The sequence below is a fragment of the Ovis canadensis genome, chromosome 1 (assembly GCF_042477335.2).
Source record: "Ovis canadensis isolate MfBH-ARS-UI-01 breed Bighorn chromosome 1, ARS-UI_OviCan_v2, whole genome shotgun sequence".
Lineage (NCBI taxonomy): Eukaryota > Metazoa > Chordata > Mammalia > Artiodactyla > Bovidae > Ovis > Ovis canadensis.
Genome location: NC_091245.1, coordinates 11,653,907 through 11,679,051, shown reverse-complemented (window position 1 = coordinate 11,679,051; position 25,145 = coordinate 11,653,907). Strand labels below are relative to the sequence as shown.

The following is a 25,145-nucleotide window of genomic DNA, read 5'->3' as shown; positions in this document are numbered from 1 at the left end:
GATTTCATAAAGCACCTGGGGAGCTCTCTGGGACTCTTGTTCTGCACCTTCTCAAAGAGCATGCATTCTTCCCCAGCCCCCAGCCAGGGGTTCTATCACCACTGCGTCAGAAATGCTCTATTCTCCAAAGCTGCCTGGGCTCTGCACCAAGTAAATGCCAGGAGGCATTTTCAGAAACCAAACTAAGGCAGTGGCTGGAGCTGGGGGAGATGGGTCAAGCTTCCCTGGAACATTCCTAAAGCTCTCAGGGGTAGTGGAACATGACAGCTGGTTCAGGATCCCGAGGGCGAAGTTTCAACATCTGATACACATTATGAATGAAATCAGGGATCTCTGCTCCTGTGGGCGGGGCTGGTGCCAGGCCCAAGGCAGCAGGCAGGGCTTGGGGAGCAGTCCTGGGAGAAAGCACCTGCCCCACAGCCTGCCACACGCTGGGGATCTGGACCGCAGACCTAAGGCCAGTCCAGGCCCTGAAAAATCCCGGAGGAACCCCGTCCCGACTGAAGGCAGACCTGCCCAGCAATCCTAAAATCTCAGGTGAGCTGCAGGCTGGGCAGAGATCCCCACCGAGGCTGGAAGAGCCCTCACGTTTAAGGGGGGGGGGTGCCCTCTCCATTTCCATTTTCCTTTCTTCAAAATGGATAGTGTGTAGAACTTCCTGGCAGGCCAAGGCCCTTGACGGAGGCTCAAGATGCAGAGGGAGGGCCCCCCTCGCTAAAGGTCAGCAATCTGGTAACCCAAAATTCCCCTCACACCCTTCCACAGGGTTCTGGTTCCTGGCCCAGCGGGGCCTAGGTCCTACCTGGGGGGCAACCTATTAAGTTGTCAGGTACTCTAAGAGCAGTAATATCTGACTTCTTCCTGCCCACTGCCTGGGCCACTGAGGGATCTCCAACAGGAAAAAGCACCAAACTATGCCTGCTCTCTTCCTGGATGGACAACTGGAGGAATTTGCCTCCACCACCCAGCAGGTGGATCCCTGGCTCCTACGAGTGAGGCTCAGATAGAGAGGTGCTAGGCACAGAAGATCAAGGTAAGGGGAAGAATCCACCCATTGTGGAGGAGAAACACAAGAAACAGTGGTGGGACTTACCAAAAACTGTTTATTGCTCTGGGATTTTCTCTGGAAGCTGTTCACAAGACCCACGACGGCCAAGGGCCAGGTGTGCGTCTCGACTGGCTAGATCCACGTGCCCCCTCCCGATCCACATAAACTGAGCACTCAGGGCTCAAAGACAGGCTTCTGGCAAACTGGCTAAATCCCAACAAGGAGAAATGATGCCGCAGATCATTTCCACCTCCCCAGATCCCACATCCTAGATAATCAAGGAAAATGCCACAAATACTGCTCCAAAATAAAAGCTGCCCTGGTCCCTCATGTCTGACTGAGGAGCCAAGAGCACCGAGGCTCTGCAGAAGGCAGGAACCCAGCACCAGAAGGCACCCATCCCTCCCCAGACTAGACGCTGGCCCCAAGGTGCACTCTGCTCATGTGGCAGGAAGACAGAAGCAGGGAGCTGCACCGGAGGATGCCTGGGGTTTCCAATGTAAGCTGTAGCTGGTCCTGCTGCACGTGGCAGGGCCTTAGCAGCTGAGGCCCTTACAGACTCTTCTGGAAGACCCGGTGCAGGCTCTGGGCCAGGACGTCAGTCTCCTCATAGCCTTCACAGCTTTGCTGCCAGCTCTCTGGCACCTGTTCCATCCCATAGTAGGCGCCAGCGATGGCCCCGGCCATGGTGGCAATGGTGTCCGTGTCCCCACCGAGCGAGATGGAATAGACAAGAGTCCTTTGGAGGCTGTTGAAGGCAGAGGGGATCTCGGGGTCGGGCTCCATGCAGCGTAGGAAGCAATAGATGGCAGTGGGAACAGATTCAAAAGCAGCAATGCCATTTCCTGTGGGGAGGCCACAATATGGGAACTTGACCCGTGTTCCTGGGCCCCATGATGTCCCCAAGTTTCCTGCCACTTGTCACAAGTCAACTCTCTAGGCTTCAAGTTAAGCTGGGATTAACATCACAGCCTGGGTTTAAATCTCAGCTTGCCCTCCTATTGACTGTGTGATTCCTGTATCTGGGCTTTAGCTCCATGTGCAGAGAGGAAATAAAGTTAGGAACTTTTGCAGGGCTGGTGTGTGAGGGTGAAATGAAATCCTAGAGAGAAAGCACTCTGCAGAGTGCCCAAAACACAGTAAAAACGCTGTGTGAATAACAGCAGTTATCACCATCAGCTGTGAAAACTAACGGCCAGCTGCCGTTTCTGGATGTTGCAGGTTGAGGGCACTGCTGCCCTAGAGAGGAAGGCACTGTGCCCACAGCCTGCCAAGGAGCCTCCAGAGTATGGTGCTCCTGTTACAGCAGCCCCAGCAAAAGTGTGATGGTGGCAGCAGTGACTGCAGGTACCTCTCCCATCCCATGCACGAGCCCAGGATCAACCCTGAAGGGTGACAGGTGGGGGCAGGGGGCTACCCACCTAGCTCGGACACCACCTCCTCTCTGGTCACTGAGTCCTGCTCTAGAAGCTCCCCAATCTTCTTCAGTCGGCTGGAGTATGGACGCTCCTCCATGCCCAACCTGTGGATGGGGGCGAGATTGCAGGGAGATCGGAGCCAGCAGGGTGGAGACAGCAGGATGGGGAAGGGTGGGGCAGGGATGTGGTCAGGCTGATACCCAGGCACAGGTGCCAGGGCAAGAAGTGGGAAGGGCTGGGTGGGAGCTGGCTGGTTTGTTCTCTGGGACCCAGAGAGCCCTGAAGCACAGCCTAAGCACAGGGCTCTCCCCACCTCTCCTTAGGACGTGCAATTAAAGAAGGAAGGTTTCAGAGACTTCCCAGGTAGTCCAGCGGCTAAGACTCCATACTCTCAATGCAGAGGACCTAGGTTCAATCCTTGGTCAGCGAACTGGATCCCACATGCCATTAACTAAGAGTTCAGATGCTGCAACTAAAGATCCCACATGCCACAAGGAAGATCGAAGATCCCTCATGCCGCCACTAAGACCTGGCGTGTATAATATTATTAACATTCAAATTAATAATATTTAATATTATTAAGTGGGCTTCCCTGGTGGCTCAGAGGTTAAAGCGTCTGCCTGCAATGTGGGAGACCTGGGTTCGATCTCCGGGTTGGGAAGATCCCCTGGAGAAGGAAATGGCAACCCACTCCAGTATTCTTGCCTGGAGAATCCCATGGATGGAAACAGAAACATTTGTATTCATTAAATATGTATAAAATAAGTAGTAATATGTATTAAATAAGTAGTAATACATATTTAATAAATACATATTTTAAAAAAGGTTTTCGCTTGAGGCAATGCCACCCCACCAGCATACACGTGCACAACAGACGTGCCCCCAGCCCGCCTACTTACTCCCTGGCATCCAGCACGGACTGGGCATCACTCTCCAGCTCTTCCATGTGGCCCAGGAGCTGCTCGAGGAAGTGCTCACTGGACGACTCACCCTGCAAAGCCAGGTGCACAGCCAGGGCCTGCAGGATGGCACCATTGTAACCCAGGGAGGAGGCGTGTGTCAGCTGGGCCGAGAGCCGGGCAAACTAGGGCAAAGGCAAGGGAGGCGAATACCTGTGGTCACGGCACTCAGGTGTGCAGGAGGGAGATCAGAGGGCCCAGAAGCCAGCCCACCTGGACTATACCTTCTGCACATCCTGGATGCTGCTATAGGCCAGGGAGATGCCAGCCACCCGCATGGCACCTCCGTTGCCATAGGAACCTTTGCCATTAAACTGGGCGCGGGCAGGCTCAAAGACATCCCGGCATTTGGGGCTTAGGAGCTTCCTGAAGACAGTGATCACTCCAGCACCATAACCCCGGTCAGGGTCCTTCTTGTACTCCTGAGCAAACCTAGGGGCGAGAAGGCCACAGGATCACAATTTAAGAGATGCCTGCCATGGCTGGGAGAGAAGAAACCTGGCTGGTTTGGGAAAAGAGGAATCCTGGAGCTGTCACTTCTAGTTTGGGAAGCTGCAGCAGCCCAAGAGACGGTGTCCTGCTGCGCGGTCTGGGGGGAGGGTGTCCTGGCATGCACGGACACCGCTGCGCTGGTCAAGGGGTGCGATAACTCCGCCCACCCGCTTGGCCTCACCCTGGGACCACTGCCCTCACCTGTGAGCCATGTCCACCTCGTCGAAGGCCTCCTTGGCCAGCAGGGACTGCACCAGCGCCCTGGCCATGGCTGTGTCGTCTGTGTAGCACAATGCTTCTGCAGGGAGGGCAGGGGGCAGAGATGGAGCTGCAGGGCTCGAGGGTGGCGGCTGCAGCCTCCTGCTCACGCTTTTTATCTACTACTTCCAGAAGGCCTCAAGTCAGCCTCTCACTCTCATCCAGTTTCCCGAGCTCTTAGCCATGGGATTTTCGACAGTTACATATTCTGAGTTGGTCACGTGTCCTGCTGATTTTAGATCTCCCGTGTCTTCCCCACCCTCCAACCTGGCCTGTATGTGCCGCCAGAAAATTCTTCCTAAGAGTAGAGCATCACTTTCGTCATCACACTCTCCCACTCAGATGGCTGGCTCTCACCTTCAGGATGAGGTCCAAATTCACTGTCATGGCCATTTGAAGCCCCTCCTTCCTTACCCATCTTATATCCCGCTGTTCCCCTCCGCTTCCTCAGAACCAATCCTGGAGCCTGGGTCACGTCCTTCCCCGCTGGGGCTGCTTGTCTCCCTCCACCCACCTCCTCTTCTTCCTCTAGGTGCCCAGGTCTTCTGCCTTGGCACGTGTAACACACATCACTGGTTTTGGTAGCTTCTCAGGCTATAAGCCAGTTAGGGACAAGGACTTGCTTTTATCTGAAGAAGACACAGCTGTAGAGAGCAAAGCACACCCCCTAATGAAGCCCTTATTCCTCACATCTAATATCTGCCCTCAGCCCCCAGCCCCACCCTGCTCTGTGTATCCCAAGCCCCAACCCTGCCCTCTGTTTCCCTTTCACTCCCAGAAGGCCCCCACTCTCTACTTTGCCAGCAAGAGAGGCCTACAGGCTCCTACCCGCAGCCACACGCTCTAGTCTCCCCTCAGAGGGACCGAGTCTCTCCTGCAGTCTGGCCCCGGCCTAGTTCCGGGGGGGCCTTACCTCTCCTTTGTCTCCTCAGCTTCTCCCTCTGTGATGAGCAGAACCCAGGCTCCATTCAGCTGGTCCCTGGCACCCAGCTTCCCCACAGGGAACCACATCTCGCCCCCTCCCAGCCCAGATGATCGGAGATGGAGCCAATGCCACCTCCAGCCCAGCCAAAAGCACATCCCGTGCCCCCATTCAGGGATGAATGGGTGACCTAAGCCAGGCCAGTGAGACCATCAGAGACTTCTGCTGGGGCTTCTGTAAAGAGAAACTTCCTCTGCTGGACATGCTGAGCTAGGAGCTGCTGAGAGCTACCCCATGGGAAGGGTCTGCCAGGCTGAAGCCCACCCAAAAGAACGCAGATCTGAATCAGGAGAGGAACTGAGTCTTGAGGACTCCTTTTTCATTCCCTCCTGAACCCACTGAAATGTAACTTCAAGGGTTCAACCTTCTACTGACAATGCTTTCCTAAATCTAGACTTCCCCCTACTTAACTTCTCTGTGGCCTCACATCAGTAACCAGTGTCTTCATCTTGAAATTCCTGAGTTTTATTGTTACACACCTCCCCTGCTTCTCCTCCAATAAACTTTTTCCTTCTGTAGCTCCTTTTCTTTCTCCAGGTTTCTGGGTGTGGCTCCTTTTTCTTACTATTCTACGTGATCTCCCAGAAGAATCGTCCTCAGCCGTGACACTGCACTGAATTCTGAGTGATGAGTTGACCGCCCAGGGGAGGGAGAGGCTGAGGGAACAGGGACCGCAGTACATGCAAAGGGGCTAGAGGCGGCACGAAGCGCCAAGAAGCGCAGCACAGAATGTAAAGCCAACGGTGCTATAAGATGGAACTGGAACCGCAGGCGAGGGCACGCCAAGTAGGTCCTTTAAGGAGTGTGGCTCTGTCCTAGGGGTAATGGGCAACTACTGCAGAGATTCAGGCGCGGGGAGGCCTCCCTAAGATCTGTTCCTCAGAAGCGCACTCCAGCTGCGTGGAGATGGACTGGTGGTGCAATGTTCTGAGACTAGGGTAAAACGGGTGAAACCGGCAGAGGTGTTAAGGACTGGAGTAGGCGCAATCTAGGCGTGGCGTGCCCCGAGACGGCGAACGTTCGGGGCGAGATACGTGAACGCGGGGCTCGGATCCTGGACACGCTGAGGCCGAGGTATCCCCGCGTCGTGCAGGCCCCTCCGGCCGCGGTCCCCTCCCTGCCCGCGTCCCTCGTCGAGCCCCGGGCGCCCCCGGCACCCGGCCCCGCCCACCTGTCCGCGCGCTCCCGGGCGAGCCGGGGTCCGGCTCCAAGTCCTGGACCTGACGCAGGACTGACGTCAGGTCGACGGTGTCGCGCGCCTCGTAGACGGCGCCTACGCAGTCCCCGAGCAGCGCGCCCGCCAGGCAGCCTCGGAAGCGGGAGAGGGAGCGTGCCGCCCCAGCCCCGCCGCAGCCCGCCGCCGTCATCGCTGCCGCCGCCGCCGCCGCCATCCGCGCGGACTCGCCGCCACTTCCGGCGTGGCGGGCGCGCGCCCCCACTGCGCGGCGTCCCCGGCCCCACAGCGCCGCCCCGCGGCCCGGAGTCGCAGCGCACCCCCGCGGGAGACCAGGGGCGGCCCCCAAGCCCTGGTCAGATAGGGCCCGGCCTCTCAGGCCGCATTTCCCCTACTTGTAAGAGCTTCCCTGGTGCCTCAGATGGTAAGGAATCCACCTGCATTCTTTACCATCTGAGCGGGAAGATCCCCTGGAGAAGGAAATGGCAACCCACGCCAGTATCCTTGCCTGGAGATTCCATGGACAGAGGAGTGTGTGTGTGTGTGTATGTGTGTGAATTCCATGGACAAAGGAGTGTGTGTGTTAGTCAACTCAGTCGTGTCCGACTCTTTGCGACCCCATGAACTAGCCACCAGGCTCCTCTGTCCAAGGGATTCTCCAGGCAAGAATACTGGAGTGGATTGCCATTCCCTTCTCCAGAGAAGGTGCTTACGGGGAACAACTTAACAGAGGAGCCTGGTGGACTACAATTCCTGTGGTTGCAGAATCGCACACAACTGAGCAACTGACACTCTCACTTTTCCCCTGAGTTGTAAAGGGCGTCACAGCTGGCTGGTCGGCCACTGAAGGGTCCTGGAGAGCTGGGCAATGAGCCAGATCTTTGGGTCGCTGCCCCCCCCCCCGCATGGTCGGCCATCTGTCCTCTGGTGGCCCCTATTCAGGCCTGGGTGCCCACTTCCAAGCCCTCCCCATCACCCTAGCCCGCTCTGGGCCTCCTCTAGGTATGGAGAGGGGGCAGAGCTGGTTAGAGGTCACACCGCTGGAGTCCAAGGGTGCTGGCTTTAGAGATGGTGTTTCTCATCTTTGCACCTCCACGCACAGGAGGGTCAAGAGCCCTCTCCCCCGCTGGCTACATACAGGGGGAACAGAGAACCCTCTAGACTGAGAACCCCGACTTTTATTAGATTCGTTCTCTCCGCTCCCCCCATCCCTTCCATTTTCAACCAGCCTTCCTCTCCTCCCTCAGCCCCTGCCTAGGCCAGCTCCAGCTGGCAGGTTTTTAGTGGACTCAGGGTGCGGTTTGTGGTGCGGGTGAAGGTGTCCACCTCGGGCACGAACTTCTCAGCAGGCACGGTCAGCTTCCGACGGGTGTCCATGCACTTGGTGTCCAACAGCATAGAGTTGGCCTTGCAGGCGATGTCAGCCTGCAGCCGGGCCAGATGCTTGTACAGGGCATCCAGAGCGTCCCTGGGGAGCAGGCATTACCAGCCCACTGCCCCCAGCATGAGGCTGAGAACTCAGGGCTGACCGAGCTCACCAGCCTTGAGCCAGGAAGCCAGCAGGGAAGCCTGCTGGCAGCCAGGGACCCCAGTGGTGGGAGGTATCTTCCCACCCCTCCTGCCCACTCCCTAGACCTACTGTGCCTGCGCCAGCTTCTGCTTCAGGGCGGCAATGGTTGCCTCTAACTGGTGAACCTCGTCGGTGAGGCCGTACTGTGCCTGGAGGCAAAGGGGCAGGTTGGGAGTCCTAGGTCAGCCATACCAGCCTTCTGCCCACAGGCCTGGGGGGTGGTTGCCCTACACCAGCACTCCTGCTCTGCCAGAGAGTGAGTCATCCTGAGGAATCTTAGCAGGGGCCTGTGCCCTGCTGGGGTGCCCTCGCACCTGGTCCCTGCAGAGTTCCACGTTGGGCCGGTAGGTCCTGGCTTCTAGCCTTGTGTGGCACAGCTTCAGGTTCTGTAACTTTCTGCGCAGGTCTTCCTCCAGGCGCCGAATGTCCTCCTGCAGCTCGGCAATCTCCTCCAAGGTCTGCGGGGACAGAGCACCCAGTCTCCACCTGCTCACCTAGTCCAGGGCTTCCTGGCGGGGCTCATCTCACAGCCGAAAGTCCACGCCCCAGGAGACCACGTGGAGAAGGCTCACATTCTTCTCTTGCCACTTGAGCTCACTGTACAGTTTCTCCATCTCCCGCAGCCGCTTCCTGAAGGCAAATTCCGTGGCAACCCTCTGGGCTTCCAGCTCGTTGTTGGTCTGAGGACAGGAAGTAGGCAGGGCAAAGGGAGGGAATAAGCTCTGGCCACCTGAGGGTGTGGCTCAGGTGCGGGGAGGGATGCCATAAGGCAGGGACTTGTGAGTGCCCGCTGGGGCCAGCTCTTCGCCGTGGAGAATCGAGGTGGTGGTGGCGGGGGACTCACCTCGGCAATAGTGAGGGCGATGGCCTCCCTCAGCTCGATGGCCCTCTTCATCTCAGCCTCTCCGCGGTCCTTATTGAACTGACTGAAGTCATCCCACTGCTGGAGTGTGGTGGAGCTGCAGGCGGCAGGAAACAGTAAGAGCATGGCCTCTGCGGGGAGGAAGGGAGAGGGAGTGAAGCGTCCTTCTTACCCACTGGGCACACGTGTGGGATTGATCTTCAGAGAGATGTTCGGGGACTTGAGGTTGAGAGAGAGGCAGCCTCTGTCAATGTCCAGTGTTTCCATTTTGCCACGATGGTCAGAGCTGAGCTGCTGTCGGGCTTCCTGCAGGAGGCTGGGGGGGGCGGAAGAGACTGGATCAGTGAACCATCCCTCCAAGGCAGCCCCGGAACGCAGTCCCCTACCCTGGTGCTGAAGGGACAGGGAGGGATGGGAAAGCTGAGGTGACAGAGGAGCTGCTGCTGCAGTTGAGACAAAGATGGGCACAGCTGGATGAGCCCCCTACAGACAAAATTAGGGCACCCAAATGCTTGTACACACCCACAGGGCATACACCCACATGGCTCACGTGCCCAGAAAGTCAGGGATGATGGCAAATGGACTCATCCCTCATGTTTCCAATCAATAGATAACAGCTGCCGGGAGCAGTGTCACGAGAAGTATTCTGAGACCATGTCCAGGAGGTGCAAAAAGTGCTACGATCAGTGAGTGAGTGGTTTCTGCCACGGGCACAGCGGGGGCAGAAGGCAGCCTGAGAAGCAGTGACTAGTTACCCATGATACACAGGTTCTGCATTGAAAACACAGCCTCCCAGGGCAGGGGAACATGAGAATGCCGTCTTTCTCTTACAAGAGCTTCTCAAAGGCCTGGCTGATCTTCTGTTGCAAGGCCTTCTTGGTGGCCTCAATGACCTCCACCTCTTTGTGCAGCTCCTCCTCCACAGGGTCCTTCACCACATCAATGTCACGCCGACTCTCCCGCAGGGTCAGGCATTCAATTGCCACATCCAGAGGCAGGTTCTTGGCCTGCAGGTTTTGCTCCGCTGACTCTTTCATCTAGAAGAGAGAGGGGACAGGGGGCTGGGTGGCCATCCTACTGGGAAGCAGCTCTCATCACCACTTTAGCCGAGGGGACAGTGAGTGACTCAGATGGACAAGCCACCAAATACCCAGACCCGAAAGAGGGGAAGGAGAGGAGGTCGTCCTTGAGCAGGGTCTCCTGGCACCCTGCCCTGGCTCCCTGCCTGTGCCAGGGCGTCGATCTCAGCATCTAAATCTGTCAGACACTTGTCCAGCATCTCCTTCCATCGGTTGACAGTATCGATCCTCTCTGCCAGCCGCGTCCTATTATCGTGTTCATCCCAAATGGTCTGGAAGAGACAGACACAGATAAAAAGGCTGTCAAGGGCTGGGAGCTATCCCTCCACCAACCCAGCTGGGCTCCGGACCCCCAACCTGGTTGTTGGTCTCGTTGCGGAGGACCCGGGCCTCCTGGCGGATCTGGTGTGAGGCATCTCGCTGGCGCTCGGCGTTGGTGGACAACAGGTAGCTGTTGGTCTGCCAGTCTGGCAACCGGAAGCGTGGACTGGGCTTGACACTCAGCGTGGCCATGGTGCAGGTCCTGAAGGGTCAGGCCCCCAGGCCTGTTCCAGGACACCTAACTCTGCAGGAGGGGGCAAACAGGTGGCAGGAAACCATGCAGCAGAGCCTCTCCTGGGCTGTAGCCCCTCTAAAGGACATGCTCCTGTCCATTTTTCGTCAGTTCCCTTCCTTCCGGAAGCCTGCTTGGGAACAGCTCTCCCTACATTCAACTTTGAGGCATTAACTAAGTCTCCTCCCACCCATCCAGCCACAGACACAAGCTGTGGCACCTTTACCTTACTGAGGCACCTTCACCCTGGAGTAGGTGAAAGGGGATAATGAGGTCCCTCTGGGTGTGTATGTTAGACCAAGTGCTTAGTAGGGCTGGCAGAGTGGGTGGGTAGCAGGAATCCTTGTTGTTTAGCAGGAATTGTTGCTGTTTAGTCGCTAAGTCTGGTTTGACTCTTTGCAACCCCATGGACTGTAGCCCTCTGTCCATGGGATTTCCCAGGCAAGAATACTGGAATGGGTTGCCATTTCCTTCTCCAGGGGCTCTTCCCAACCCAGGAATTGAACTTGCCTCTCCTGCACTGGAAGGCTGATTCTTTACCGCTCAACCACCAGGGAAGCCCTTGTGTTAGTCGCTCAGTCATGTCCGACTCTTTGCGACCCCGTGCACTGTAGCCTGCCACGGAAGGGAAGGGCGCTCGCCGGGCCGGGAGACCCGACCGCCCCGGTCCCGCCCGCGGCGAGGATGCCCGACCGCGCGACGCGCCCTCGGGTCCGCGAGGGTCGCGGCGCGCCGCCGCCACCGCGCGGGAGGCACGAGGGGGAGGGGCGGGGTGGTGCGGAGGGGAGGAGGGCGGCGGGCCACCCTCCTTTCTCCCTCCTCCACCCCGCCCGGCCCGGGCCACCACACCGGGGACGGGTGTTCTGTCCACGGAATTCTCCAGACAATGATACTGGAGTGGGTAGCCATTCCCTCTCCAGGGGATCTTCCCCACCCAGGCGTTGAACCGGGTCTCCTGCACTGCAGGCGGATTCTTTACCGTCTGAGCCACCCTGGGAAGCCCAGGGAAGCCCTGGGTAGCAGGAAAAATAGACCTTAATCCAATTTTCACCCCTACTTGCAGGAACCAAGTCCTGTCGATTTTCTTTTCTTTCCCTGCCCTAGCTTTGGGACAAGATCCGGAGGGATCGAAGAGAAGGTGCCCTGTTCTCCGCCTGGAAAAGACAGGCTAGTCTCCCAAGTTGGCTCTGGGGAATTAGGGGTGGGGGCGCTGTCACGTTCCCTCTCTCCGCCCTCTACTGGAGGAGGAGGAGGAGGAGGAGAGGGGGGCAGTGAGGGATCCCCACTGGGAGGAGCCGGGCTTTGTCTGGTTCCCAGCCCAGCCCCTCCCGTCCTCTCCCGGGGTAGTCTTCTTTAGTTTATATTACTACCCCGGCACGAAGAAAGGAGCGGGAGGGAGTTCGACCTTAGGTGTGAGCACCCCGCCCCCGCCAGCCCGGTCCCCTCGTCCTCTCACCTCCTTCCGCGCTCGCACTTCCGCCTCCCTTGGCCAGCTCCTCTGTTAAGCGCCCCCGGTTGCTAGGCACCCCGGTTGCTAGGCACCCCGCTCTCCGCGCGCCGTTCACCTCTGCCAGCCTCTTTAGCTTGGCCGCCGCTGGGGCGGCGCCGGCGGCTTTGGGGCGCAGAGGCCTTCCGGGTAGGAAAGGGCCGGTGGCTGGGCTAGTGCTGCGGAAAGTGCAGCGAGGATGGGGAGGGAGTCAGGATACGGCACTCACTTCATTGAAAGTTAACCATTTTTTTTTGATAAAGGTCACCCACCAACATGGCAAAAGAAAAAAAAAAAGGTACCAAAGCCATCCTCAGGCTCACTCCCCAGTGGGTATCCTTCCAGAATGTGTATATATTTAACACTATTTACACACATTCTTTTGATCCTATCTTTCCCAACAATTTCATCATCTACTTGACGTCATAAAAGGAATGATCATCGTATTTGGAGAGAGCACGTCCCTGGGAGAGGTCACTGAGGTTTTGGAAGTAGTAATGCTCACAATTCAACCGTTTCTTTAAAAAGGAGAAGGGGAAAAAAAATTCAACCGTGCCAGGACCGTTTTAGGCATTGGAAAATGTTGATCGTTAATGTACATAACTAATAGGTGAGGCAGGCATGACCCCCATTTTTGCCAGCAACTAAAGAGCCTGGGGAGGATGGAAAGTTTGGTCCCTAGGTCTATCTTCTCTCAATTACGACTCCACACTGCCTCTAGTGGTGGCGCTGGGCAAGAGGGTGGCAGGGATGCCAGCCTCAGCTTGCCGGCCAGCTGCTCTTCGGAGGGCTGCGCAGAAAGATCCTAGAAGGTGGGTGCTCTGACCACCACCGTCTTACCGGCGAGAAAACAGGCTCAGAGAAGTGAGGAACCCTGTGCCCAGGGTCACATGATAAGCGGTAGAGCCTGGATCCAAACTCAGGCCGTCTGCTCCAGAGGCTGAGTTTAGGTTTTTTTAGATGGAGGATAAGAGAAAAGTCCAACGGGACTCCTCAGTTTTAAAACAGCAGTGAGTGCGGGGTGGGGTGGGGTGGGGGAGGTGGGGGTGCGGGGTTGGGGTGTGGTGGGGGTGGGGGGCTGGTGGGGAGCGCGTCACAGAGAGAAGAGAGGTTAGAGAACCCAGGGCTTGGTAGGCAAGGGGATGCTGAGGTTGGTTTTTGAGTAGTTTGAGGTAATTGTCGTGGATCCGGTACTGCAGTCTAGCCGACAGAAATGTGAGTCTGGAACTTTGCAGAGAGACTGAGGTTGGAAACATTTCCAAGACTTCTTTAATCACAAAATTTTTTTTTCCACAGAATATTTTCTAAACTCTAATACGTGGCTCATAAGCCAGACATGCATGGAAATTTGTGATATAGCTCTTTATACTAGGATTAGTGAAGACAGAAAAATATAAACCCCTGGAAAAATTGTTAGAAAAAATGATCGGATTTTGGCATAGATATTTGGAAACGTAACCAGAAGAAGTCAACAAATATGGAAGAATGGTGGTGGCTTTGGCACGCATCTCTGACTGTGGTGGCCTTGATGTTCATGACTCCTGAGGCTTCGGCACATCCTGACCAGGGACAGAAGGCATTAGAAGAAAAGGTCAGACAGCTGATGGACTGGACTAAGAGAGACAGGGTGATGAGGATGAACACTGCTGCCTTCAACCACTTTGTATTAGAAAAGCCAAGAAACTACTCCGTTATTGCAATGTTTACTGCTCTCCAGAGGTTTAGATCATGTGTACCATGCAAACTTGCTGTTGAAGAATTTCAGATCTTGGCAGGTTCCTGGCAGTTCTCCAGTGCATTCAGCAACAAGGTATTTTTTGCTATGCTGGATTTGGATGAAAGCCCTGAGGTCTTTAAAACGCTCCAGGTGGAGGAAGGTCCAGTTGTCCTCCATCTTCCTGCTAAAAGTAAATTCACGGCAGCTGACATTTATAATTTCCAAGTCAGGGATATCGCTGCGCAGCATATGTTCACATGGGCAGACGACAGAACTGGGAGATGGATAGGCAATTTCACAACCAGACAGCCTATACATTTTCACTATCCCTTCAAGTTAGGGATATCTTTGGCTCTCATCGGTGGACTTGTGTATGTATTGAAATGGAAGAGGACATTTATTTTTAGCAAAAATTTTTGGGCGGTTTTAGCTCTGTGTTTTGTAATCTTGATGTCATCTGGTCGAATGTGGATTCATATACAAGGAGCCCCGTTTGCTGAAAGCAAAACTCACACAGGACAGATACATTATATTCAAGACATGTATTTCTTTCAGTATGTAGCAGAAATGTACATCATTTCTCTGTTTTATATGTGCATTACCCTGGGAATGGTGCTGTTAAATACAGCTGCCACCTCTCGTATGAACATGATAAGGAGGAAGATAATGTCCGTGACTGGTATGTGTCTAGTCGTCATCTTCTTCAGTTGGCTGCTTTCTTTCGTCAGAATTAAGTATCATGTCTATCCATTCAGAATTCTCATGAATTAAAAAGGATCCTAGAGATGTTAAACAAGGAAGCAAGAAGCTTTTTTTTTTTTAAATGTGGAGGCAAAAACATGAAGCGGAAGAATATGAACTCATAGCTTCTTTAAGTGATTGAGATTTAGCCAAAGGAGACATGTGGTGCTTTGGTAATAACAAGCTGTTTTTTTTTCTCAACATCTGTTATGGTATGTATCTTCTCTGTTCTTCTCAATTTTCTCCTCCCAGTAAATGTCATATATTACCTTACTTAATGAATTCCAATGACTAAGACCCTCAGAGTGTATACTTTTTCTCAGAAGAGGACCATGTTTGAAAGTCCCTTAATTAATACTTTGTCAGCTGATCTTATTCTAATATGAAAAATGTCTTGATAAGGTGTCCATCCCCGCATCTAGCTACTGAAGTTATGCCTGTATTGCCTTTCTTGGAGGCGTGTATTTGCACAGCTTACTAAGCGTGCTGCTCCCTGAGCCTTCCCTTTCTGTAGAGTGCACTTCCACTGTCTAGAGGCAGATAGAGTATCCTTGGTGCTGCATCTCCCAAGTCTTTCCTGCTGAAATACGTTATTGTGCTGCTCAGTGGTTGTAGATATTACAAACGAACTAAACACTGGATTATGTCTCCATGACTATTAATTACTTTTTAACTGGAAAGAGTTCAGATAAATTTTTTAAATTTTTCTTTCAAGAGGACAATTTCTAACAAAATAGTAGTTCCTCTTTTGGTCTTGCTGTGAGGTTGTTTTCAATTAAATTTAAATCCAAGGTGAAAATAAAGATAATTGAGGATGAATGATGATTTTATTCATCCTTTTCTGTTTGGAGGCATGCTAAAATATCAGCTTATTTCCAATATGCAGAAAGGTAAAATGGAACATCTTAAAGGTGGTTCTATTTCAGCCTTTTTACCCTCTTAAGTGGAAAAACAAAGTACAGATTTGGAGATCCCCCTCCCCCACTGTTTAACTGTTTACTATTCTTCTATTTTATATAGACAATCAAAGTTAAGTTCTAAATAGTTTATTAATCTTGGCAAATGACAGCAGAGTTGTATTTTACTATTACACTCTCGTCATCCCTCTGGAAATTTCTATTTTAGAAAAGTTAGAACTTTGTGAAAATGTTTTTCAAGCAACAACAATTTACTGTTACATGAGAAGACTTCTGCAGATTTTCAAATTAATACCAAAAGGGTCTTTTTTTGGAGTACAATAAATTTTTATTATACAGCAATTTTTTAAAAAAGACCTTATCGTCGTAGAATTCATCTTCACATTAGAGATTCCCACAGTGAGGGAACAACTTATTACTTATAATTTTATATTTGTGGACAGATTATTTTAGGGCAAGTAAACACATTTGAGGATTAAGTCTTAGTTTAGCATCTGTAACAATTTGAAACCTATCTGAAGGGACCTCTTCCCTACAGGAAACTTCTGTATATTCAGAGTATTCAGAAAATCTCCAGGCTCTTCTTCCTAGGATTTAGAAATCAGTAATGTGAAATATCAGCATTTCTAATTTTAAAATTTCCCTCGGACATGTAACTATCAGTAACTAGTATCAGCTGAACAGGGCTGGGAAGTTTGCAAAAACTAAACACTGCCTAACTTTTTGCAAAGTCTTTACTCTTGAATTAACAGTTTTTCCCTTTCTCTACCATCCTGGGACAAGTATTGAAGTCTGATCAGATACTGAATTCCCTTTCAAAGTTTGATAAATTAAAAGGCAAAGGCTCATATGTAACCTTTAGTTATACTGTGAGTCTTAAGAGAAGCTGAGAGATGCCCCAATAACTCTCCAGCATGCAGAACTCAGTCTGACAACTTCTTGGTTACAATTCCTCTCAAATCTTTCTTCAAAGATTATATTCTAAAAATAAGCAGGGGGACCTCTGTGATGGTCCAGTGGTAAAGAATTTGTCTTGCAATGCAGGGGATACGGGTTCAGTCCCTGATTGGGGAACTAAGACCCTACAGGCCTCAGGCAACTGAGCCCACACACCATGATTGCTAAGCCCATGTGCCATAACTAGAGAGTCCACACACCACAACAAAAGATTCCGCATGAGGCAACAAAGATTCTGTGTTCTGCAACTAAGACCCGATGTGGCCAAATAAATTTTTTTTAAAAGAGATACTTAAAAAAAAATCACCAGGTTTTGGTCCAGTGGTTAATAACCTGCCTGCCAAAGCAGGGGACACAGGTTCAATTCCTGGTCTGGGTAGATCCCACATGCCACAGAGTGAGTAAGCCCATGTGCCACTGCTGAGCCCACACTCCACAAGAGAAGCCGCTGGAATCAGAAGCTCATGCAGTGTAACTAGAGAAAGCCTGATCACAGCAACAAAGACCCAGTGCTGCCAATAAATGAATAATACATTTTTTAAAGTTACAAAATAACCAGGTTGAAAAAAAAATCAAGTGATAAAGAGAAGAGATTTGTCTCACCAATGGACTTTTACCTGTTATTGCCTTCTTATTGTGAGTTGAAGAGCATGACAGAGCAGAGGCAAGGAGGTGTACAATCAGTTCTCAAGGTATTAAGTCTAGAAGGTCAGGGGTTCCGTAGCATAGCCATGACTTTATAGATACCCACATCATGATGGTTGAAATAACAAAGCCCCGCAAATGTGAAAGTTGAGAGCCAAAAAGCCCACTGTGGCAGCTTTCAGTGATGCCTCCGCTGGAACATAGTCACAACTTGTCCAGTGTGCCAGTGACTGTGAAGAGAGAGCTGCAGCCAGTCCATCCCAGAGCAAGGATTCAAACATGCTGCTGGAAGTAGGCCTTGGGGCAAAACACTGACAACCCTCTCACCAGTCTAGTGGAGAGCTGCAACTTTGAATCCAGAATGGTGGCTGCATGTTGGGTGAACAGCCTGTATCCCACACACCACACTCAGGGTATATCATACACTGAGATATGCCTGGGTCTGACCACTGGTGTTTGGAGGAACAGAGCCTGTACTCCTCAGGCACCATAGAGGACACTCAGCCACCAGAGAGTCGCTCCGTCACTCCTTTGAAGGGTCTTAACGTAGATACTAGTAATACTTTTTAATTAAAGATTTAAAACCCATCTTCCAATATAGTAAAAAAAAAAAAAAAGACTATTCAAGGGAATACCACAAATGGCAAATTTTTATAACCTAAAATCTTTGTAAGAGGGACAAAAACAAATTAGAAAAATTGAACTAATAAAACGGTTTGGCAACCTTAATTTTACATTTGTATAAAAATATTGCAAGTGGGGCTTCCCTGGTGGTTCAGTGGTAAAGAATCCACCTGCCAATGCAGGAGACATGGGTTTGGTCCCTGGTCTGGGAAGATCCCACGTGCCTCAGAGCAACTAAGTACCTGCGCCAGAACCGCTGAGCCTGTGCTCCAGAGCCAGGGAGCCATGACTACTGAACCTCTGTGCTACAACTATTGAAGCACATACACCCTAGAGCCTGCGCCACAGTAAGAGAAGCCTCCTCAGTGAGAAGCTCTTGCAATGCAACTAGAGAAAAGCGTATGCAGCAACAGAGACCCAGCACAGCCAAAGCAAAATTACAAACGAAGACCATCCGAATGACGTTGTGACTGAAATCCTGTTTACTAAAGCATCGACACTATTCCGATATTTTTGGTTTCGGTTTTTGCAACATAATGTGCAAATTCCATCTAGCAGCAAAGAGTACTTTATGCTGCAGTAAAGAGTAATACTGTACAGTTAGCAGTTGCAAGTATCCTTGAACTGGGCTGTTTCTGAGGTCAGTTAGTGAAAAAGTCTATTAATATAATTTGTTTCAGCTGAGAATCAGACATCATATAAAGTTTCATAATTCATAAGCCATGAATATGTCTGCTTTTCTTTTTAAATAAGTGAACCCAAGCATTATTCTTAAAGGAAAATATTTTAATGGAGAATAGGATGAGAAAAGTGCTGCTCTATAAAGGCATTGCAAAGGTCTTTATAGATTGTAGAAATTATAGAAGTAACAAAAGTGACAAGGTAGGAAAATAGCCATCGTTTTTCAACAGATAAAAACTAAAGCTTCCTGTCCTTTATGATAGAAACATTTTATCAAACATTGTAAAAATGATCCTGTCCTCTCTTGGCACTGACAGATTAACCTAATTAATGTCCTTAAAGCAGCTGCAAGCTGTGCAAGTCTCAGCAGCCAAAGAATTTGTCAAATGATCAAAGGACTGAAACATGGAAACTATGAGAACTTAAGAGTTCAAGATGTACGGCCCCCCCAAAAATGAAAAACCACCTTGGAATTTTCCTTAGATGACCACCTCACTTCTGTAGGTCTTACTGTAGTGCTCTGAGCACCCTTTTCTCTGAAGAAAGTTTCAAGCAGCTGGATTTTAATAGAATTGGTGACTTGGTCTGTCCAGTTCAGCCTGTCTTATTAATCAGTCAGAGCAGTTGGTTGATTACTGTCTGCTGAGATAACCGTCATGATTTTCTGGTACACTTGTGTACGCTACCAGGCTTCTCTGGTGGCTCGGATGGTAAAGAATCTGCATCTGCCCGCAAGGCAGGAGACTCGGGTTCAATCCCTGGGTCAGGAAGATGCCCTGGAGAAGGGGAAGGCTACCCACTCCAGTATTCTTGCCTGGAGAATTCCATGGACAGAGGAGCCTGGAGGGCTACAGCCCATGAGGTCGCAAAGAGTTGGACACGACTGAGTGACTACACTTTCACTTTTTCACTATGTTTACTACAGCCTGACTTATCAGAGCATGCCTTCGCATCACTGTTACACATATTTCCCCCATTTAGGTGTATGAATCTGGGTATAGTTATTGATGTTTTCTGAACTTGTATCAGTGGGTTTGGGACAAGACTGACATTAGAGTGATTTTCTTCTATTTGTCAAATTTAACAGCTGACACATGTAGTTAAAGAAACTCAACCCATCAGCATTTGTTAGTTAAGGTAACCAGTGCTTCTTCAGCATCAGTAACAAGATCCTTCAAGAACACAAACTGTACTGTTAGGGTTTCACCGAGTCTGGGGACATGGAGGTGGGGGAAGCCTGGGGTGCAGGATACATAATAGCAAGATGGCATCAGACTGAATTCTCTGATGTTGTGGAGAACAGAAATAGGGAAAACATATAAAGAAGGAACAAGTGTCTAATATTTAGGTTGGAATCCTTCAAAGTAGTTGAGTTCCTCCTAGGTAAGGAGCTCATTCTTATAGGTCATTCCTGCTTGGCTGGAGGCCTCAGGTCCTGCTAGGGTTCCTTTGAGTCACACATTTGCAAACTGGGCAAAGAGCGATGGGGGCTGTGGAGTCAGCTCCATCCAAAGGGGACAGCCACTCCTGAGTTTCCCCTTGTGGCAGCTGTGAAAGGGCTCTGAAGCAGTAGTGAAACTGATGAATCGCTTTATGTTGGAAGGGATTTTTATGTGAGATCTTCTGATTTTTTAAATGTTGAGTCAGTTCAGTTCAGTAGCCCAGTTGTGTCCGACTCTTTGCGACCCCATGGACTGCAGCACACAGGCTTCTCTGTCCATCGCCAGCTTTTAAATGTTAGCAACCAATAAAAATATTTTCAACACCGAACAAAAATTATTTGCAGACCGAAACTGGCGGCCAACTTGAGACCTCTGAGTTTAGTCTATTAACTTCAATTATGAAATGAAAAGTAATACAGCTGAGGTCGTGCGGTCGTGACTGTTGAGAGCTGTTTTCAAAATTTGAGTCCAGTGTTGTCTCGCGTATCGTCCCTGGGCTGTGTATCCAATACTTCTGGGCCTGTGAAGATTTCTCCAATTCATTTCTGTTTCTCCTACCTATTAAGTTCCTTCACCGCTTGGCAGTTTGCAAGCTTGACTTCTTCCTTACTCCTCTTTCCACCCCACCCAGTGTCTGTTATTTAAATAAAGGAAGGAGAGTCTAAGAGACTCAATGTCTTATTTAGATGGGGGAGAAAGTTTTTAAATTGTATTTTACATCTCTTTATTTCCCCCCTATGGAGCTCCAGACCCATCAGAGTTGGGTTTTTTTTTGACATGCATAACTTCCCTGACCAGGGGTCAAACCTGAGTGCCCCTTGCTGTGGAAACACAGTCTTAGCCACTGGACCATTGGGAAAGTCCCAGGGAGAACCTCTTTAACCCCTGAGTTCTATCTGCATGCCCAGCACTATTAAGTACTTTCCAACTATTAACTCATTGAATATCCCAACAGCCCTACTATTATTTAGAAGCATCAAGGAACTTGTCTAGAATCCAGGACTTTATGATTCTTAAAGCCTAAATTCTTTCTACTCTTTCACACTAACTCCCTTTACCTAAGCCTGAAGTGCAGTAATGATGAACACACACCAACAGAAAGTTTGGAGCAAAGCTTTTCTTTTTATTGCAGTTATTAGTGAAAGTTACACTTCAAACTGATGCTAAGCAACACTAAAACCATTAATATTTTAAAATCAAGGATTAAAAACAAATACAACATAGAACTCTTCCAATACACAGAATGGCAGAAAAAAGAGGAGTGGTTCTGTCACAGGACACTTTAGTGACAGTTTGGCTCAGAAAGAATTATGACAATTTCTTTAACATAAAATATTGTAAGTGACTGAACTGCTTAAAAAGCGGCTTGAAGCGTCTCAATCTCAACCCTAGGTTTTTTGTAGTAAAGATTTTTTTGGGGGAACATAATTTAAATACCCCCCCAAAGCATTTTTGTTTAAAAACTTTATTTGCCTTCTGCTCGTCTTAATGACATACAGTTTTCAAGGAATTAAAATGAAAACCATATCCAAAGCCTGGCCCCCAAGTACACAGTGATAGGACTCAACATTTGGTGTTTCTAATTATACAGTGATTACATATATATCATAGATTAGCTCCCACCCACCATGTAATCCAATTTCCTCTTAATAATATGCAGCCGTCAAGTTTAATATCAGTCAAGATTTTATCTTACAGCATATTACGGACTCAGACTCACCCCACTGACTCCACTGTTTTAACTAATATGACTGTGTAACTGAACATTAACAAAGGAAGGCTTATAGATAAACATTTTGAAATTCTGCAGTCTCTAAACTACAGTAAATTGTTCTTACTTATGAAAAGCCAACAAAAAAATATAAGGCCAGACCGGGTGTAAGACAGGATAGGGAAGATGAAGAAGGAGGTTTGAGTGTCCATCGTTTTACCATGCTGAAACTTGGTTTCGGTAGAAATATTTGGCAAGAATAGTCAGTGTGGAAAAGGAGGATGGAGAAAGAGGTTACTCTGATTTTATGTAATAATTCAGTTTCAAAACATACTGATATTAACCCCCCCAAATATTTCACATCTGCAGTACAAATAGGCACACACGGTTAAGATGGTTAAAAAGTAAAATTTAAAAGGCTATTTGTCCATCTGCAGGCAGATGGCCCCACCCTCCCCACATGTCCTATATTTACATTTTACTTTTCAGAAAAGCCCCTTTAAAAAGAGTGCTATTTCCTCCTCCATTATTTTGGGTTTAAAAAAAAGCAGCAATTATCTAAAGTGGGAGCAGTTAGCCACGCTTTAGGGGTGTGTATCTGTGTGTAGTATAAATGTTCTCTAGAGTGAGTGGTCAGATTACACTGGAATGGTTATATCACAATTTTAGTCCCCCAAAACATTAAAGAAACACATTTTTTCTATATAAACTTATGTAATACACAGTGTTATAAACATAGAATATTTACACACACACGGACACACACACACCACTGCTTCCCACAGCCTATGAATGCATCCATATAGTTCACAAGAATGATCTTTATTCACAAGATACAGTAATACTTTCATGGGTCTATAACTGAAGACAGATATTAAAGCTACACATTATAGCAAAAACTGTTTAAAAGTATTCCTGAAATATCCAATGTTCTCAGCTATCTGACCCAGCAAGGTGGGTTTTTTTTGTTCATTTTCCAAGCATGAACCTCCCCAACTTTATCCTATAAAACTAAGGCAGATATCACCCATGTTAGTGATGAGCTAAAAGCTCAAACTGCCTGCAAGAAGGGGAGATCAGCATCTATAGAAATAAAAAATAAATGTTGAATGCATTCATACCCTGTGTACCTCAAATGCATCCTTTATTTCTTAACAAAACAAACAAGCAAAGGAATTGCTTATACAACCTGTGGTGATGTGCCCTTTGTTTTTTTCCTAGAAACAGGAGCCCCTTACCCCCAGGAAAGTGGGTAAGTCTGTAAAAATGTAAGGTTCCGCCCACAATCCATAAAGATAACTGGGTCAGACACCAACAGGCTGCCTAAAATCACCTGCAGATGCTCCGAACTGAATTTAAATGAAGAAGAAAACCCTTTTAATATGATTTTTTACAGGTACATGGTGATTGGAAAGCAAGGTCAACTCTGTGAAGTGTTAAGTGAAAGAAGCACACTTTCCTTCTTAAAACCTAACCCCGTACTCCAAAAAAAGGTACAAAAAAATCTGCAAGAAACAAAGGGATAACAAATGGATAACTATCTGGTTGTGCAACAGCCTCTGATGCCAATCCACAGCAAAAATGCCTGAAGGCAAAAGGCAAAGTTAGTTAAGTTTTGATTATCTGATGGTTTCATCACATTGATCTAACTCGAAATACAATCACAGCTGCCATAGCACCACTAAAAGGAGTTTGGTTTTTGGAGTTGCACTTTTTCCAAAAATGATTACAAAGAAAAATTCAACCTGTGTGATAGCTAGCAGGGGAGAAATGGAACAGGATACGTTTGTACGCGAACGCCATACCATGATAAAGCCTCAGTTTCTCTTATATTTGTTTGATAAAATGATCCAGGGTGGTAACTAAAGATACTTTCATAGGGGCAAACTGGAAATGAATACTTCATACAACAATATTCTTTTATCTTGAACCTCTGAATCGCTTTTCTTTTGGAGAACTCAAGCACTGTCACAAACATCATCCTAATCTTAGAACTACTTTGTGAGGGAGATGAGGGCAGGTATTATCAATACCATTTTACAAGAACCTAGGCATGAAGAGATTAAGGACACAGAGCAAATTAGTGGTAGAGCTAAACTCCAAGTCTTAGCTCAAGTTTTAGAGGTCTTTAAGATCCCCTGGGGAAGGGAATGGCTACCAACTCCAGTATTCTTTCCTGGAGAATTCCATGGACAGAGGAGGCTGGTGGGCTACAGTCCACGGGGGTGCAAAGAGTCGGACCTGACTGAGCGACTAACACTTTCACTACCCTCAAAGGCAACAAGCTCTCAACCATCTTTTTCCAGTTGTGATCTTCTAAAAGTTCTGGTATTTGAAACTTATTTTGCTTTCTCCTTTATAGTTCAGGTTTGACTACAAAATAAATTAAAAAAAATTTAATATGGAACTTTGCACACACTAAGAGGCATATAGGTGAGAGATATATCTACAGAACTAAGGTCTGAAATAATATGTAAATTAAGAGGACATAATAGTCTTAAGTATTCATTTAATATAATTTTTATATATTTAAGGTGACATGTCAGAATCAGTTACAAATCATCTGATGTTTAAATCAGAGTCTGATTCATTAAAACCAGAAGATACATTAATTTTTCCTTAAGAATATGGGCATCACTGTTGCAAAAAACTGAAATGTTACTTTCAGGAGTAATTTTCTCTATTACTTTGCTATAACATCCTATTTCAGATACATATTCTGTACACGTTATCACTCTACAGGTAGCAAAAACCTTTACGGACAGAGAATAGCTGCAGCACTAACACTTTCAATCTTAATTCTCATTTAACCAACTCAGGATTTCTATCATTATTAACTAAAGTTACATTCTAATGATTCTTATTATCTTTTCTCTTTTATCCCTCCCCCTTTTAATAGTGTGTGTGTTTGTGTGTGTCTGTAAGGGGGAGGAGAGAGAAGAACTGCACGATTCATAAATGGGATAAGACACTGACAACATCCCAAAACAGAATGATGGCACTCAAGTAAATCAAAGAATGGTATGTCAAAGAAAAAGCTTTAGAACCCAAACATGAAAACAGTATTCAGAGAGCCTCTCAATCAAGCCATAACTTGTGGTATGTGATCGTTCTTTCCAAAGCATTTTAAAGACATTTGCTCAAAGCAGAATTCTATATAAATTGCCTCTAAATCTTTATTCTTTCTTTTCTAAAGAGGAGAATGGTTGTACTCTGGGCTAAGAAATGAGAAAGCTCCTGGAAATCTTTTTCAGAATCTTACGGGGACAAAGTATTAGATTTTGGTTAGTGCTTGCTAGACCTGATTTCTGAATTAGAAAAACAGCACATGCAGGATCATCAATCAACACTATGAGATCATTCCCTTTCCTTTCTATGAAACAGGGAGATATTCGCAGTTAGTCACCACCAGAGATCCAAGCCTGTTGCTACCAAAACCAAATGTTTACCTGCTACCAAAGGTTCCTCTTGTTAAACTCCCTGGGATCAAACTGTATCCATTAACCTGGCTGGACTATCTATGTTAGGCAAACTTCCCTCTTCATCACAGCCTACCAGTGTTTTCCCCAAATCTTTTATCAAAAAAAATATATATTTTTTTACAGGAAAAACTACCTTGTCTGGGAAGGTTCTGTTTTATGTTTTCTATATAAAGGGAAAAGCTGGAGAAGCTTTGTTGATAGCAATGTCGTGGCTCTATTTAAGAAAAATACTTCATTTTAAAATTACAATTCAGAAGCAACGTCTCTAATGAAGATAGATATACCTTTAGATCTGGGACAACAAACAACATAAAATACATTTAGTTTACAGTGACACTTTCTTAGGT

The 25,145-nt window shown here is 48.5% G+C and overlaps 2 protein-coding genes and 1 pseudogene across 3 annotated transcripts; all 3 read right to left on the bottom strand.

Annotated features, from left to right (window-relative positions):
- Window positions 1-1,083: 1,083 nt before the first annotated feature.
- On the bottom strand, window positions 1,084-6,602 carry ADPRS (ADP-ribosylserine hydrolase). Of its 2 annotated transcripts, XM_069547514.1 has the most exons (7): window positions 6,329-6,569; window positions 4,590-4,819; window positions 4,119-4,215; window positions 3,650-3,857; window positions 3,366-3,550; window positions 2,470-2,570; window positions 1,084-1,893 (listed from the first exon to the last, which is right to left on the bottom strand). In XM_069547514.1, exons 2-7 carry the CDS (start codon window positions 4,591-4,593, stop codon window positions 1,601-1,603), a joined length of 888 nt encoding a protein of 295 aa, XP_069403615.1. In that variant the 5' UTR covers window positions 4,594-4,819; window positions 6,329-6,569; the 3' UTR covers window positions 1,084-1,600. The 2 variants fall into 2 exon arrangements, with proteins under 2 accessions (XP_069403615.1, XP_069403530.1); XM_069547429.1 differs by lacking the exon at window positions 4,590-4,819 and having other exon boundaries at window positions 6,329-6,602.
- Window positions 6,603-7,489: 887 nt separating this feature from the next.
- TEKT2 (tektin 2) lies at window positions 7,490-12,066 on the bottom strand. Its single transcript, XM_069546962.1, has 10 exons — window positions 11,852-12,066; window positions 10,200-10,407; window positions 9,989-10,114; window positions 9,595-9,800; window positions 8,936-9,079; window positions 8,746-8,860; window positions 8,474-8,581; window positions 8,216-8,359; window positions 7,971-8,050; window positions 7,490-7,799 (listed from the first exon to the last, which is right to left on the bottom strand). Exons 2-10 carry the CDS (start codon window positions 10,353-10,355, stop codon window positions 7,586-7,588), a joined length of 1,293 nt encoding a protein of 430 aa, XP_069403063.1. The 5' UTR covers window positions 10,356-10,407; window positions 11,852-12,066; the 3' UTR covers window positions 7,490-7,585.
- Window positions 12,067-16,836: 4,770 nt separating this feature from the next.
- On the bottom strand, window positions 16,837-17,769 carry LOC138931539 (succinate dehydrogenase [ubiquinone] cytochrome b small subunit, mitochondrial pseudogene; annotated as a pseudogene).
- Between the last annotated feature and the right edge of the window lie 7,376 nt (window positions 17,770-25,145).